Consider the following 15,862-nt stretch of genomic DNA (forward strand, 5'->3'; position numbering starts at 1 on the left):
ACACTTAAAGGGCTGTCAGGTTAATTCAAACAGGCCACCTCAACTATGGAAGTCTCTCCAGGGAAGATGCATAGCAGTTCAATGATAAATCTGCCCTTGGGGCATTCTTGAGAAAAGCCTCTGTTGTTCTCATGGGGAAAAACTCCCCCTTGTGCAGAGCCGATGCAAAGTCACCATGCTAAACCCTACCTGAATGTCAGGGTACGATGTAAATGGCACAAAGACCGCTACAGAGCCACTGTGGAGAAGGGAATTTTACCATTGGCCCTTTGGCACTGACATGGAAAGGCAGAACGTACACAATCAGGATCAGTCAGTCCATCAGAAGCCACAAGCCTTGGGATTGCCTTTGGAAGGCACAGCTGTTGAATCCTGGTATTTCCTCGGAGTATTATTTTTCACTGAAAAAACATAGCCCCAAGACAACTATTCTCTGTCTCCTCTGAATGGTGTTTGATTGCAGCTACAGAACATCAGGTAGTTGTTGCACTGTTTTGTTTTCCAGGAATGTTGAACATAAATAATATCTTGAGGCCAGTAATTACACGAAGCAGTCTGAGCCACACAATTCCTGGCATACAACAGAGCTTGAGCCTGTCATTTATCATCAGGCAATCCATACAATACATTTCCTCTCCTCATCTCCAATCAAGTGTACAAGATTATTTTAGGGCCAATGCCTTGTGTAAAGGTAACCAAACATTCTTAAAAGGACAGCTATCCTCTATACAGGCTGATTGTAGCATTAAAACCAACTCAGGGCATCACTCTTCTTCCAAAACACTACTAGACAAAATGACAGGAGAGATCCCATATTAAATTCATTTTCTTTAAACAGCTTAAATGTGCATGTTCCCACTCATGAAGACTTCCAGGGTGAGGAAGTTAATACCTAAGCAATGATTGTTTTATTTTTATAGATTTATAAAGCCACTGCAAAGTTGAAGAGGCTGCTCTGCTTAACAGAAAAACCTATTTGGTCATCTCCCAAGTCACCTGGGCACTTGGCTTTTATCTCCCACTGACCTTGATGTTTAGGAGTCTCAGGGCTTAGGTGTCAGATTTTTAAGAGGTATTTTACTGTCAGCCCAGGACAATTTTCAGCTATGTATTTTACAGTGTTTTCCCCAGTCTTCTTTTCAATGCTCAAAAATGACAGCGGTTCTACCACTTCCTTTGAGTTACTATTCCCACAGTCAATTAGATGTTTTAACAGGCCTTGTAAGCCCCTGGAAAGAGAAGTCACTAAGCTTGCTATGCTTTTTTATCCAGAGAATTTGGCTTCTTACCTGATTCTGGAAACCCATGGCTGGAACGTTGCACCTTACAGCAGCATCTTCCTCATGATTACAACGCAGCGACTCCGTATTGAACTTGCAGTCCGTGATGGATTTTTCTGACCCTGTACATGTTATTTCATTTAGGTGAATAGGACCGATCCCTTCAAGAGAAATAAACATGTAGTCATTATTCCCAAGGTGAGTGCGCCTAACAGCAATAAAACATTATATTGTGAGACACAACCGCATCCGGATTCCAACACACTATTCTTGGTAGAATCTATGTCATTTCTTCTAAGGTCATCTCACAGCTTGTTTTTAGTTTTCAGAAATTATTTTCAGCAGTCTACTTTTTTTTCAAAATGGGCCAAAAAGAAAAGAAAAGCCAAGTTTCCATTGCTCTGCAATTTATAGACTTCAGCCAGAGAATCTTTAAAATTATGACCCATTTTTCTGGCAGGGTTTATACAACAGGAACCTGCACTTGATCAAGCCGACATTTGAAATGGCAACATATATATCTATTTTCCGGAACAGTAGGACAACTTATGTAGGGATTTATAAAAACCCAAGCAAACAAGTAATCTCAAATACAGGTGTGCCATTGAGGAGTCCAAGAAAACTGACATTAATAGGATCCAAGAACGGGAACATTGGTTGTTACCAAAGAACTACCTTGAGAGACAGCTACAGCAGCAGTCCTCCCCATCACCTCAGCACAGTAATAGATGCGTGTTGAAATAGCTCACGCCTGACTTGTGACACTGAAATGCTTGCAAGTAATCAATAGTTTGATCCAATCGGGCTGTAACTTCCACCCAGTAATGCCATATTACTATTCATCAGAAAAGGGCAGAAAAGTGCAAGCACAACACACATGGGGGCTGTTGGGATCAGTTAGCAGCTTCCTGGCTTTTATCAGTGTGTTCGGGCTTCATGCTTTATCCTGATTTCTGCCTGCTGGCTCCTTGTTCCAGATTTGCCGGATCCTGACTTCCCCTCAACCCCTTTGCTCTAGACACTTTATTTCATTCTAGACTCGCGACGTGGCATGTTTTGCAGATGGATCATTTAATTGCAGCACACTGATGACTATATCAACCTGACATCCAGCTGCTGCTTCCTGGTAAGTAGCACGTTTTGCAGGACCATGGAAATAGAAGGCACTGCCCAGAAATGAGTTTTCCAAGAGGATGAGAAGTCTGCCCACAGTTACTAAATCTAAAATTACCTCCCCACTCCCACACGTACCCAGTCGGCCCTTTCCGCAAGCTAGAAGAAGCAGAAATATGAACGGGCAAACATTACAGAGTCATTTCCTTTTTGACATGTACGGCACATAGCAATTGCTGCAGAGAGACAGTCCAATCTATTTCTGATTCTGTCTTTGGAAGGACAGAAAACTGTGCTACAAACACCTAATGGCAGGCAGGTGAAAAAAGAAGAGGAGCAATATGTTTATTACCAAGATTGACAGGTGCCGCTGATTTTTCAGTCCCCGATATCATGGGGCTAGAGACCCTGTGCAAGATTGAGGCTCCCCACACACATCATAAGAAACAGTTCCCGCCCCAAGGGGTTCACCTTTCATATAGACAAGGAGGAAGTAGAATCTCATCCTCTCACTGTACACCCAAGAAACTGAGGTACTGAGAATTCAAATGACTTGCCCAAGTTGACAGAGGAAGTCAATGGCCGAGCCAGGGACAGAACCTGATCTTCCGAGCCTCAGCCACAAAACCATCTTTGTGGAGTCCTCAACAAAGAAATATATGTATTTTCTCTTTTTAACCTCCACCTCAGAAGAAACAGCTGAGGAAGGAAGGCAGCAGATGATAGTTCGTTTAACAGTGGTAGGACCCTTTTCAGTGGGTATGACCCCCACCCCACTTTTTTTTTCTTTTTTTGAAAACTCCTGTTGAATCTGACTGACAGCCAGCATGCAGAGGCTGGAGAACTAGGGGCCCAGATGTGCACGGCTGTTTGTTAGCTACAGTCTAAACAATCAGCCTGGAGAATATGCCACATGGTCAGACTTCTGCAGATTCAAGAGAGGGCAAAGTACACAGGGGCTCCTCAGGCCAGTTCTGAAGAACATTTTTATTTACTGTTTCCTTCCTTAATTCATAGAACAATTATAAGAGCTAGGGATAGAAAGGAGCAATCACGTCTCCCAGACCATACCTGATGGCCCTGATGTTTCTCTTCCTTGATACTTGGACCTTGATATTGCCCTCAGACTAAGCTAGGCATAAGATTTAGGGGACATTAACACTGGAAACCAAGAGGGAATCTGCTTTTCACAGAACATTGTCCTAAAATCAGAGGGTTGGAAGGGACCTCAAGGACCACTTAATTCAATTCCCTGTGCAGAGGCAGGATGCACTATTCCTGTACCCACTTCTACTGTTCTGTCATACTAAATCTTTCTCATAATCTATATTCAGAGAACATTCAGAGAAAGCAAAATTAATGCAATTGTTCTGACCTCTGTCAAACAGGTCAAGTAGCAATATTGTAGTTGTGATGGTCCATTAAAAAAAAAAGCCAGAAGTAAGATTAATTTAACAATAATCTTTTCATCAGATCAGCTCTATAGTTGGGAGAAAAGTCAGACATGCTTTCGGGCACAAAATGCCACTCCTCAGGTTTGCAAAAGAATTGGGTATAATCTGAGCTGAATGCCAAAAGAACAAGAGTAATTGTTCTAATCGGCAGCGTCTTGATGGCACTGCTGACTTCCCTCTCTCTTCCACTGCTCCCCATCTAATTCTGCTTATTGTCCCAATGTTTCCGAGGACATTTGACTAACACTCTCCTTGGGGTAGAGGGTATGTTTGCCAAACAGAAACATCTTTTTTGGTACGTGTCACAAGGCCTCTAGGCCAGGAGACGCATAATATTTGCTGTGCTTCGTAAGTGGAACCTTTTTTTTCCTTAACGGAGCGCTTCAGAATAGGCCTAATTATAATGGAAACTGCAAATTTCCCCTCTCCCATCTGTAATATTTTCATTGGACTGAGGCATTTTGTGTACATCAGATTATATAAGCAGAACACTGGTGTGTGCCATCCTTTCAGAGCCCCCTTCTCACAGGAAAAGCAGCATGGCTGGCATGAACTCCAGGGCAGGCTGGACAAGGCATTTAAAAGTAACACCACTGACATGCACTTCTGTGCCCAGGCTATACTTCTGTACTAGGAAGGTGATGGTTCGAATGAATAAACAGAAGGGCTGGATAATCCAACGAGACATTTCTCTCTGACTCCTACTGTTCTAGGTTCCAAAAATCATGACTCACCTATATCTCCCACTGAAGCCAACAGCCTGTCAACAGTCCCAGAGAAATCAAGGGGAGTTTTCTTCATTTTTTAATTAAAAATTGAAGACCAACAAGAGAAACCAAGGGGAATTCACACCCCATTTGGTTTTTAACTTCTCTCTCATAATAAAAATCTCACTTGTGGTCTCCATCTAGAGGGACAAAAACTGACCCAGTAATTTTGCCCGCTGCCAGATAGCTCAGATAGTGGGTAAAAGTTGATTCTGCCCAGAACTGCGGGATAATGCACAAGGAATGCTGGATGGATACAGAAAAAGGACCGAGGACCCAAAGCATCTAAAGCATGAAACCTATGAACTAATAGGAAAGAGAGCAAGGACCTGGCTCTGATGTACATAGCTCCGATGCATTTTGTCCTCCTCCGTTAAGTCTCTTTGCTGACTCTGCCTGTCATTAAGGCACTGGAATGTCACTATGTTGCCCTGCTGTCTGCACTGAAATTATCTGATCAAATTAGTAGCAGCGTTGTTGCACTTTTCCTTCATTTCCTGTGAAGAGAATGACTTCAGTCCATATGCATCTGCACTATCCTGTAAACCTGACTCCCATGGGCAATCTCATTTAAATTCAGTAGCACAATTAATGTGAGCAAAAGGTACATGACTTGGGCCCTGGTGAGCCATTCAGCCTATCTTTTTAAGTTCTACAGATATGTTTTCCCATAGGTTTTGTGGAATAAAGTGGGCTGAGAGCTGTTAAGGACTTGATGGACATATTAAAATACTGGCCTGAGACTCACGTGGCCTCAACTCTCTTCTCTGATGTGCAACAGGCTCCCTTTGCGACCATGGGAAAAATCATTTAATCTGTGCTTTAATGGCTCATCTGTAAAATGACATCCTTCCTTTGTCATGGTTAGTCAGACTGAGAACTCTATAGGATAGGAACTCTCCTATCAGTATACATACGACAACTAACAGTGCTAGTACCTCAGTCTTGGTCAGGACTTCCAGATGGCATAGAACACAATTAAACATTTTAATTGTATCCTTTATAGTACATTATACAATATAATTCATGGGCTAAAACACCAAGCCCAGGAGAAGTGTGCTTGCCCATCTCTTTAAATCCATGTAAATGGATAAATATGCAGATAGCTAATTGTGAAAGGTACAGCGTAAGTACTCCAGTTGGAAGGCAAAGACAGCAGAGTTAAGGTCCATTGTGTCCTATGGGATTAAGAGAATCTTACTGCCTGCCTATTCTGCAATATGAATTTGGATTCCTGTTTGAACCATAAGAGCCTTTTTCGCACTCCAGTAGCAGAGATCAATTTCAATAAACAGGATTAAACAAGTTTAATGACCCTAGAGACACATTTCAAAAGCTTGGGAACTTGATGTTCAGCATTCAAAGAAAAAGGAAAGAATGTAACTGGGAATGAGTAGCCACTGCTAAAAGTTTCCATGTTTGGGAAGCAACATGTTTTCTCTGCTCACGTGGCAGGAATGATTTTTGCAGGATAATAATGTTCCTTTTTAAAGGCTTTAAACACTATATTGGCTGCACCTGCACTCTGCCACAAGTCTCCTTGGCAATATGGGACCATAAGGGCACATCTTAAGGTTTTCTTATTCTGGACCACTCCACCTCCACCTTTTTTTTTCTTTCTTTTTTTTAAACATGTAATTAATTTTCCCTTCCCTTCACCAAACCACAATGGCCTGGAGGAGTTTCACCTATTTGTTTGGTTTTACAGCATGTAGCTTTGATTTGGCAGATTTCAGTTAGATTTTATGCTATGCATATAGGAGCAAAGATTTTAAAGGCAGGTTTGGGACAGAATCTTAAATCTAGAGAACCAACCAATAAGTCTGAGATCCAAATGAGTCCTAGGCACAGGAAATCCTAACCCAAATCTGGTCTGGATCTGTACAAATGATCCCTAGACTTATAAATGGGCTGGATCAAGACTCCAGAGCTGAATTTAAGCCCATCTTTAGTACCAAACTGTAATAAGACATCCATCCTGGAATTTTTCTTAAGCTTTTTCATTATTTAACAATGAGTCAATAATTGTTGAAATGACAGTCTAAGGGAAGGGATAAATTCAGCATTCACAGATATCCTTAAAGAAAGATTTTATCTCTTCCTAAATCATGTGGTCTTGTTCAACCAGAAGCTACTGGGTCAGCAGTCTCAGCTACAGAAGAATAAAGTCCTCCCCACTGCTGAGCACTACTCTGAAATATCTCCACCTACCTTACAAAGGAGGTCCCACTCTCTCATCATAGTAACACCTTTTGCCTTTTAAATCTCTGAATATATGTAAGGCCATACCATTTAGTTTGGCTTCCTGCTTACACAAAGATAGGGAAGTCCAACTTTCCCACGTTTAAGAGTTATTGAACTGTTGCTTCCTGTGCTTAGCATTCATCTGCTAGCTTTTAAAAAGACAAGTGTAGAAGAAGGAAACCTCTCCACCCCCAATACTATTGTAGCTGCTGTCATTTCCAGCTGTAGGGATAAGGTGCTAGTATCAATAACAATTCTGTGCTATTAAGAGATGTATTGAATGGTTGTACAGGTATCTAAACATTTATGAACCTATGAAGCCAATAAAATAAAATTATATCAATCCAACAATTTTGGTCCATATAATTACTTTTTTGCTATTCACCAAAATCGGGACAAAAATGTATTACCAAAAAAAGTAAAAACATTTGTTTTGACTTCAATATTGAATATGTATCAGAAAAGAGAATGCAAAAATATTACGATATTTTAATAAAATAAAAGACAATTGTATCTTACCAAAATCAAAACAGTCTTACCATTCCAAAGGAAACTGTGCCAGAATTTTAGTTCTACGGGAAGTTTCAGCTTCTTGTTCCAAATTGGAACCCAACTTCTTAAAATTGTGGAATCTCCTATGAAATGAAGAGCCCCATTTCTATCCAGGTCTAACTGCAATTCCCACCAACTTCCAGTGAACCTTGTGCTTAGGTCTTCAAGGGAAACTGCGGGCCTCAGCATCTGATTCTAGCTCATGGGACTACCCCAGTTTGGAAGAAACTTCCTTGTTCATCTCAATGGAGAGTTCTCCAAAGGCAGTCAGCACTGATGGCCCATTGCATTCTCATCCTTACCTTGCCCAAGCTTTGCACCTGTGATGGCTTCCTTGGCACTCCCAAAGCCCAGCTCTCGGCAGACCACACTGGCTGAAATCAGGTTCCAGTTATCGTCACAAATAGTTCCCCATTCCCCATTTTTCAGCACTTCAACTCTTCCTTCTCCAGTATTGGCCCCACCTCTCAGCCTGACCAAGGGCTGCTGCAAGGAAGAAAAAAACCCAGGTGTAATGTCACTTTTTATGAATGAGCATGGTGCAGGTAACCACCACCTTCTATTCAGTTTCTGCTTGGTAAAGACCATGAGCCTTACCAAGCTACTCATAAGCTTGGCCATGAGCCCAAAGTTTCAGAAGCAAATACCATGAGATACTCCCGAAGTGGTCCAGAAGGAGCAAGATATTTACAAGAACTAGTCACATCTAAAGTTGTGGGCCATGAAGAGCCACCTTAATGAGAAGAGCTGCCTTAATGAGATAAGTGCCTCTTGCCCACTGATTTTTTCTGCATATGGAGTTCTCCCATCCCTATACATGGCTGAGAGGAGGGTATAGGGTACAAGATATGCTCAAGTCTTACTTGCTGCTATTCTGCTCCATAGGTTTGGAAGCAAAGATGTGGAGAGAGACTTCCCCTTCCCCAGGAACAAGCAGCAAGGAGGCAGGAGTGTCATAGCACACAGGAATGGGCTGGATGGCTTACAAACCAAACCAAACCTTGGGCCACAGTCCCTTTGAGGCTTGGGCATAAAGTCTCAACCCTGCAGCCAGCTAACACGTCGCTTGCCAACAGCAGCGTGCATGTGAGCACGTTGCCCTGGTCCGGAAAAGCAGCAAAGAGCGTCTTGTGGGCAGGGCACGGGGCCTCCCTGTGGAATCCTGCCCTGCCTGCCAGGATTCCTGTGGCAGACAGGGCACGAGGCACTGTTTACACTGTGCCAGCCAGGGCAGGGCTTGGTCTGTAGGTTGCAGACACAAGGAGGTCTTAGAGCAAAATGAGAAAGCACAGCCCTCCAGTATATCAGCATGATGAAGGGCCAAATTATTAAGTACTGCAAAGTAGCATTGAAGTCCCCAGTTTGCACCAGCCTGGGATCTGACCCGGTGTTCCTATTTGGATAAGAACGGTAGGTCCCAAATGCCAACACGAACATCAACTTTCATAAGAGCTATAGGAAATGTGTTAAACATAAACTAAATTCCATCCTGTCGTCCAAGTACGTCCTGTACAGGCCTTCTCGTGTGATTAAAGAAACCCTCCCAACTGAAAAAGTACAGATTATGTAATAATTAGAAGTAGAATAAATACTGCTTTTTATGAGTAGCAAGATAACAGATAATCCCGGAACACCGATCCCAGCTGATCAGGTCTTTAAACTTTGTCATTTTAATCTATATCTTCTTTTAATCCTCAAGAGCCCTGATTCTCTCCCTCAAGCAAGGGCCATGTGAGTGGCCCTATGATTGGAACATCATAAAATCCAGTTTTTCTCTTCCTACTTATAAAAACGAAGAAGATTCCCTACACGATGGGTGGCAGAAGGTAGGGCAGGGTGGTACCTTAGAGACTACGTGGTTCACAGAAGCATGAGCTTTCATAGGAAACAGCCAATTTCATCAGATTTTTATTGCTACATATCAGTAAGCCACTAGAGGTCCCTGCTTTGCTGTGTAGATTTCCAGACCATGGGAAACGGGGTAGATATGAAAGACAGAGCTGGAACTCAAGCCGAGTGGAAGTCTGTTTATCTGTGACTCAACTGTTTTTTAACAAGTGCGCCCTGCTTAAGGCAGGCTATGATGAACTCAAAAGGTCCACATCTCAACAAGAGAAATAATCAGTCCTACCTATCACAAGGTGTGGCAGAGCTCACTTGGTCAAGATGTGGCAAAAGACATTAATGAAGGTCTTTCCAGTAAGAATCTCAGAGAACTTTAAAGCCAAGCTTGCAAAATACTTTATATTATATAGAAAACACACAGTATCTCATCTACCTTACATTTACAGAAGGAAAATGTATTGATTCCCTAAGAGTACATTTGTTTCAAGTCATGGCAATCTCATGAAAACAGACACCACACCCTATGCAATATTCCAGGCTGAATTCTCCCACTATCTGGTAGGTTTCTCAGCCATTTATGCTGTTAAGCATTTTTTTAAACAGCCCATATTTCACTTAATAGATTCATTTAATAGATGATAAAACCCAACAAAATTACAGCACGTAGTACAAAAAAAACAAAACCCCCGTTCCAAAATAGTTGGCTGAAATTAAAAAAAGCCACACAGTAAAAGTTGGCCAAGATGACACATCATCAATCAGGTTATTGTGTCTTTGAAATGGTAACTGCAAGTTGGCCTACAGAGTTCGGCTCCCAGCCACGACTACCAAGAGATTATGAGACTGAAGAATTACCATATGCAGATAAATGACCAGGAAAGGATGAAGGAGGGTCTCATGGTTCAGGGGCTACCCTGGGAGTCAGAAGGTGTGGGCTGTATTACTGGCACTCTCACAAACACTCTGTATGACCACAGACCAGCTACTTATACACTTTGTACCTCAGTTTTCCCATCTGCAAAATGGGGATTAATAATATTTCCCTATCTCCTCACAGGGCTGTTCTGGGGATTTCCATTTGTCACTTGCCCAGGCTCTATAGTGTTAGGGATATGCAAGAACCTAGAAAGGCTGTGTGGTCTACACTTGTTAGAACTTTAATGAATCTTTTGATTTAAAATGTCAGCGAAAAACAAGTCAAGCAACTGAGAGGGTAAACATTTTAACAGTTGTAAGACTCTCAAAAGTAAGGCAAGTTTGGCCCAAATAAGTACTTTGGTTTATTTGATCAGCTGTATAGCTGGTAGTCATTTTAAAATATCAATTCCAACAATATTTTTCATCAACATTTGACATTTTGAAGAAAAAGGATGAGGTTTTCATGAAAATTACATCCCATTTTCAATTCAGCCCTTTGAGACAGATTCAGCCAAGGTATAATAACTCAGGGAACAGAAGGCAGAGCCCTTCATGTCTGGGTGGCAGTTTCAAGTCCAGACCAGGACAAAATTTATTTTGCACATTCAGTGCTCATTAACTGAGCTCACTGAAAAGTTTTCCAGTCCTGCCCATTACCTTCTAGAGAGAGTAGCTGCTGCTGTTACCCCTGGAGGGGGACCTACTGCTATGGAAAGCATGCCATAAATATGTGAACACTGAATGATTTGTGTGAGCCCTGAGACCAAAGAACTTAAGACTGTTTAAAGTTGGACATACATCCAATCCTTCCAGGCTGGGGTCACCTGAAGGCCATCCAAAGCCTACACTGAATGCTTACAGAATTATTTGGCAATGTGGATGGCTTAAATGGTTTACAGGACCCTTCACTTTGGAAGGCCAAAAACTTGCACAAAGATATGAGATTCCAGGCATGCAATTAGTGAATGGGAAATGCACTACCAGCATGGTTTATTATGTATATTGTAGTAGTGCCCCCTGGCACAAGATGAAGGCTCATTTTTGCAAGGAACATAGGGATACATAATAAGAGACAGCCCCTTTTCTTTAATGAGCCTACCACAACAGAACTGTAGGGCAGGAAGGGGCCTCAAGAGATCCCACAGTCCCATCCCCCTACTCTTGGGCAAGATTAAGTAGGTCTTGACCAAACCTGTTAAATGTGTCTTGAGTCTCTCTCAAAAGATATCTTTCTTAAAGAAGGGGATTCCAGGCTCCACAGGTACCTTGTTCCAGTACTTTGCTATCATTGGAGAAGCTTTCCTTATATCTAACCTTTCCTACAAATGAAAGATTGCATCTCGCCCTGAGCCCAATGGAAGTGGGGAATAATTGGTCACTGTCCTCTTCCAAACAACCTCATGTATTTGAAGACTGCTTATTATATTCTCCCCATAGTCTTTCCTAACAGGTCACATTTTCCTAACTCTATTTTTCTGTTTGCCTCTGAATAGTCTCCTATTTGTCTACACATTGCTTAGGGGATGCAGGCATGGCAGTCACTACAGCAACCACAACATGGATTAGATGTATTCCATCTAGATTTAAATCAGACAGCCCTGATACTGATAACAGTGTAGCAGCAGCAGCGCAGGACTCAGCGTGGACATGTACCCAGTTTCTAGGATGGGATCTGCAGCCACTGTTGCGCTTCATACTATTGTGGCTAGATGCTGAGCTACAGAGGGCACATCAACTCTACCCTCCAGCCATAGCAAAGCCCTTTAAGGCTACTAAACAAAACTGGATATACAACCGGACTCCACTCGATGCCTCAAAGTGCTGAGTAAAGCAGGAAAATTACCTCCTGCACTTTACATGAAAGTCTCTTGTTAATATATCCTGGAATAGTATTTGCCTTTCTTGGGACAGCATCATGTTGTAGGTTTCTTTGGTTAATGGGCCACTATAATCACCAGATACTTTTCTGGAGTACTTCTGCCTAAGCAATCAGGGTTTGTGGACAGAAGTGATATCTTTTATTAAACCAACAAAATCTTGTTGGTCTAATGAAAGATATCACCTCTGTCCATGAGCCCCAATTGCCTTTTCTTCTAGATCAATAAAGCTACAACCTAGAGAGTCTGCTTAAGCAGTTATTCCAGAAGTGGATATATTTAGCAATATCTTGCATCAGTTTTACTGCAAAATGATACCAGTAAAAAATATTCTTAATCATATCCTGCTTCTCAGACATTCCTTCAACCATCACAGCTATGGTAAAACTACCAAGCAGCCGCACCCTATTTTGTGCGTGCATCTCTGAAGTTATATCAGGTCCTGGGTATGACTAAACAGCAGGTGACTGGAGGACCTCGTGGGAACATAGCGGGGCTACTCATGGTGGAGTAGCTGCTCTAAAATACCACAACCTCCAGAGTAAAGCAAATGTAGGGTTCCTCAAAACCCTAGCCCCCATTGTCTTGTGGGTACTCCTTGGTTGAGGAAAGACTAAGGAACATCACCCTAACAGAAACGCACCCTCAATGAACTGTTAGGCAGTCAGCAACATCTCTAACCTGTCTCTCTCTGGCAGAAGCTCACTCTGGCCTTTGGACTCTGTTTCTATGACCTAAGGGGGTGGGGATGGTAGGTCCTGGGCAGCCTCCACTCTTCCATACTCTTGCCTTGGCGTATGCACTGAAGGTCTTGGGTGTGATGGTTGCATAGACCTCTTGTGTGTATACCATGATCCAGAATATTGATGGTTGCCAGGTGAGGCTATCCGAAGTCAGTACTTTGCACTTTTGTGCTTTCAGACTATTTCTCCAATTTCCCAAGATGATTTTGAATTCTGGGGCCTGTCCCAAGTGCTTGCAATTCCTTTTTTGCTTGCCACTATCCACAGGTGTTATAATGGTGCTAGCTCAGGGGAGATGCACAACACCAGGGTACTATCAGATGTCAATCAGTATTATTTTTCAGTAGAAGGCACAGAAGGAGCAAAGAAATCCAATGGTCCATCTTTATTATCTGTAGCCAGCTGAGGTTAAACAGCTATGAAAAAAACAAGCCCAGCACCAACAGGGAAATACTCAATTGGCTGAAAGAGAACAACTCAAACAAAAATAAGACAAATGCATTTTCTCACTACTTGCTTTTAGCTTTGCTAGCTTCAGTGCTTAATGAATCCCACACCATTCCAAGCCAACCATCTCAAGTTAAAAAGAGTAGGAAGCCTGCAGAGAGAGGCTGCACAATCTTTCCCTTGGAATGACTGTGGATCTGTGGCAGAAGGGAAGATGTGAAACGGAAAGGATGACAGCAGGGATGATATGGGTGGGTAGCAGGGTGAGTTTGTGTTAAAGCAAGAGAGTGGAACCCAAATAACCTGACATCTGTTCCTAGCTCTGTTTGCAACGCCATTAGTCATGTCACTTATAAAACTGGGTAATTTTTTTCACTGGAATAGTTTATTTGACCCCCCCCCAAAAAAAAATAAAAAAATCTCATTTTTAAATGGCAATGTTTTCATTTTGGTTTCTTTGAAATTAAACATTTTGATTTTTTTATTTCAAAATAGTGCTTTGCTTAGTTTTGTTTGAGGACAAATTGATCATTTCAACTGACCTGACTCTTCCCTGTCTCCATATTTGCAGGAAACAGAAACAACTCTGTCAAAAATATCCAAAGGGCCTCCAGTGGGCAGTTTTGTCTGAGAGGGAGGAGGGACGGCTTTAGGGGAAAGGAAGGTAAGTTCTTTGGGAGGAAATGAAACTGGAAACTGGTTAAGTTTTCACTGAAATTTCAAAAATTAAAAAAAAAAATTCCTTTGGCTCCAGTGATAGCACAAACTAACCTGAATGAATGCAGCAATTCACAGAGTTGCATAGAGACTCTTCTATAACAGAATACAGGTTGGCTTCTGCAAAGATTTGCTCAGGTACATAGGCTTTATACATTATGAGTAGCTCCACTAAAGCCAACGGTACTCTCAGTGCATACAACCGTACAGATGCATCAGTCTTGGCAGAGCTTCAATTGATCTATAGAGTTACCCACCCAAAAGACAAAACCCTTTATAATGGATTTGTACTCCTTACCTCCTGCCTGAAAGCTTTTCGGAAGCCATTATTGCTGCCGGGAGCAAAGGCCCGGCCTGGCACACAGCTCACCACAGCAGGCATCCCATTCTCACAGGTGACATTATTTTTATTGTCCACATTGAGACGACTGCCCAGTTTGCAGCTGGAGATATGAGCCTCATTGCCAGTGCACTCCATGGAGTAACCCCAGTAGCTTAGCTTCTTCTTTTTGGCAAGCATCCTTCAAAAAGAGGAATCACCGGAGAAAGACAGTTAGTGAAAACTATTAAAAAGCAGAGAAAGGAAATCTTTCACTGCTCAACAGCCAACCTGTGGAACTTCTTGCTCCAGGAAGTTGCCAAGACAAATACAATGGTATGAATTTTAAAAAGTACTGGCTTAACCCAACGACCATTACTAATTTTCTAGCATACAGACCAACACAGAAAACAGTACTATCCCTTTTAGTTGTATATTTTTTTCCTCTGCTTGGACCAGGGAGATACAGGCCTGGTCTCTGATGATGCAGCCTCACTGTCTCTGGTGCCTGAGTTAGCATGATTCAAAGCTGGTTACGTTTCTGCCAGCTCATACTACAATGATTTCCCAGTCATGGTTTGGAAGTACCTGTAGTCAACTAGCTGAGAACAGCAACAAAGGACTATCCTTTGAGTATTAGCCACGCAGGGGGACAGACATACTTGGCCATTGTCTCACACTTGTGCAGCTCTACCTGAGCCATGCAGAAGATGTACACAAATGCACAGATGCTCACTTAGTAGAAAGCAAAAATACAGGGATTTTTGTATTCCTGCACATGCACACTGGTTCAACACAAATAATGCTGGTGCTATTTGAGGCTTTAAAAGAATTTAGCCCCTACCACAGCTGTTGTGCTGGCAGGCATTACCCTATTAACTGGAAGAAAGAGGCAAACTTAGGACAGAGTAAGGGCTCTCCATCTCCTTCCGAAGTGGCAGTATTGGCAACCTCAAGCCTAAAGATAGTTTTTGAGAGCAAGAGCAATTCTCTTGATGACACATTTGCAGCAGAGAAGATTGGCAGCCTTTTCCAGTGCTTGCTTCCCAACTGGAACATCTCCAGCAAACCCTCTGGGCTGTAAAGGGGTGATAAGCCAGTGGAAGAAAATAATTCAGCATCTTCCAGACAGATACAAAAGGCCAGGGCTGCATTTGAGTTAAAGCGGTCGATAAAAAGTTTCCAAGCACCACCACAGGAGAGATTCTGAAAACTAAAGGATAATTAAAGCACAGAGAAGCCAACAGCCAACTGTGATCCTGCACTGTCTTTGCAAGAGCCTGTTTCTCTGTTCTGGTGTTAGTAGCAAATGAGACGTTGTGGTCCTAAAATTAGATACGATGCAAAACATATGGAGGTGGAGGGAGTGCCAGAAAAAGACTTTGATTGATTGTAGCATTGGCCTCATAAGACAGACAGAAAGGGATGAGTGGGTCTGAAACTCAGTGAGTCTCAAGCTTAGGGAGCTGGTAAAACATTAAAATCTTTCTGTGCAGTTATCAGATGCAATCCAGACAAAATGGGTAGTGACTCAACATTTTACTCCCCATCTGGCAGCAGTTTGGTGGGTCTGTGTGAAAGAAACT

At 42.3% G+C, this 15,862-nt stretch overlaps 1 protein-coding gene across 2 annotated transcripts in view; it reads right to left on the reverse strand.

Moving 5' to 3' along the window:
- LOXL2 (lysyl oxidase like 2) overlaps positions 1–15,862 on the reverse strand; it is an 87,162-nt gene that overhangs the window by 21,558 nt on the left and 49,742 nt on the right. For both annotated transcript variants that reach the window (XM_090055271.1, XM_090055272.1), the window contains 3 exons: positions 14,256–14,478; positions 7,713–7,896; positions 1,290–1,441 (listed from right to left, as the gene is read on the reverse strand). In XM_090055271.1, the coding sequence (XP_089911397.1) occupies positions 1,290–1,441; positions 7,713–7,896; positions 14,256–14,478 (559 nt within the window). The remainder of the gene's footprint in view (positions 1–1,289; positions 1,442–7,712; positions 7,897–14,255; positions 14,479–15,862) is intronic.

Source organism: Crocodylus siamensis, chromosome 6, assembly GCF_052110815.1.
Source record: "Crocodylus siamensis isolate JL-2025a chromosome 6, ASM5211081v1, whole genome shotgun sequence".
Classification (NCBI taxonomy): domain Eukaryota; kingdom Metazoa; phylum Chordata; order Crocodylia; family Crocodylidae; genus Crocodylus; species Crocodylus siamensis.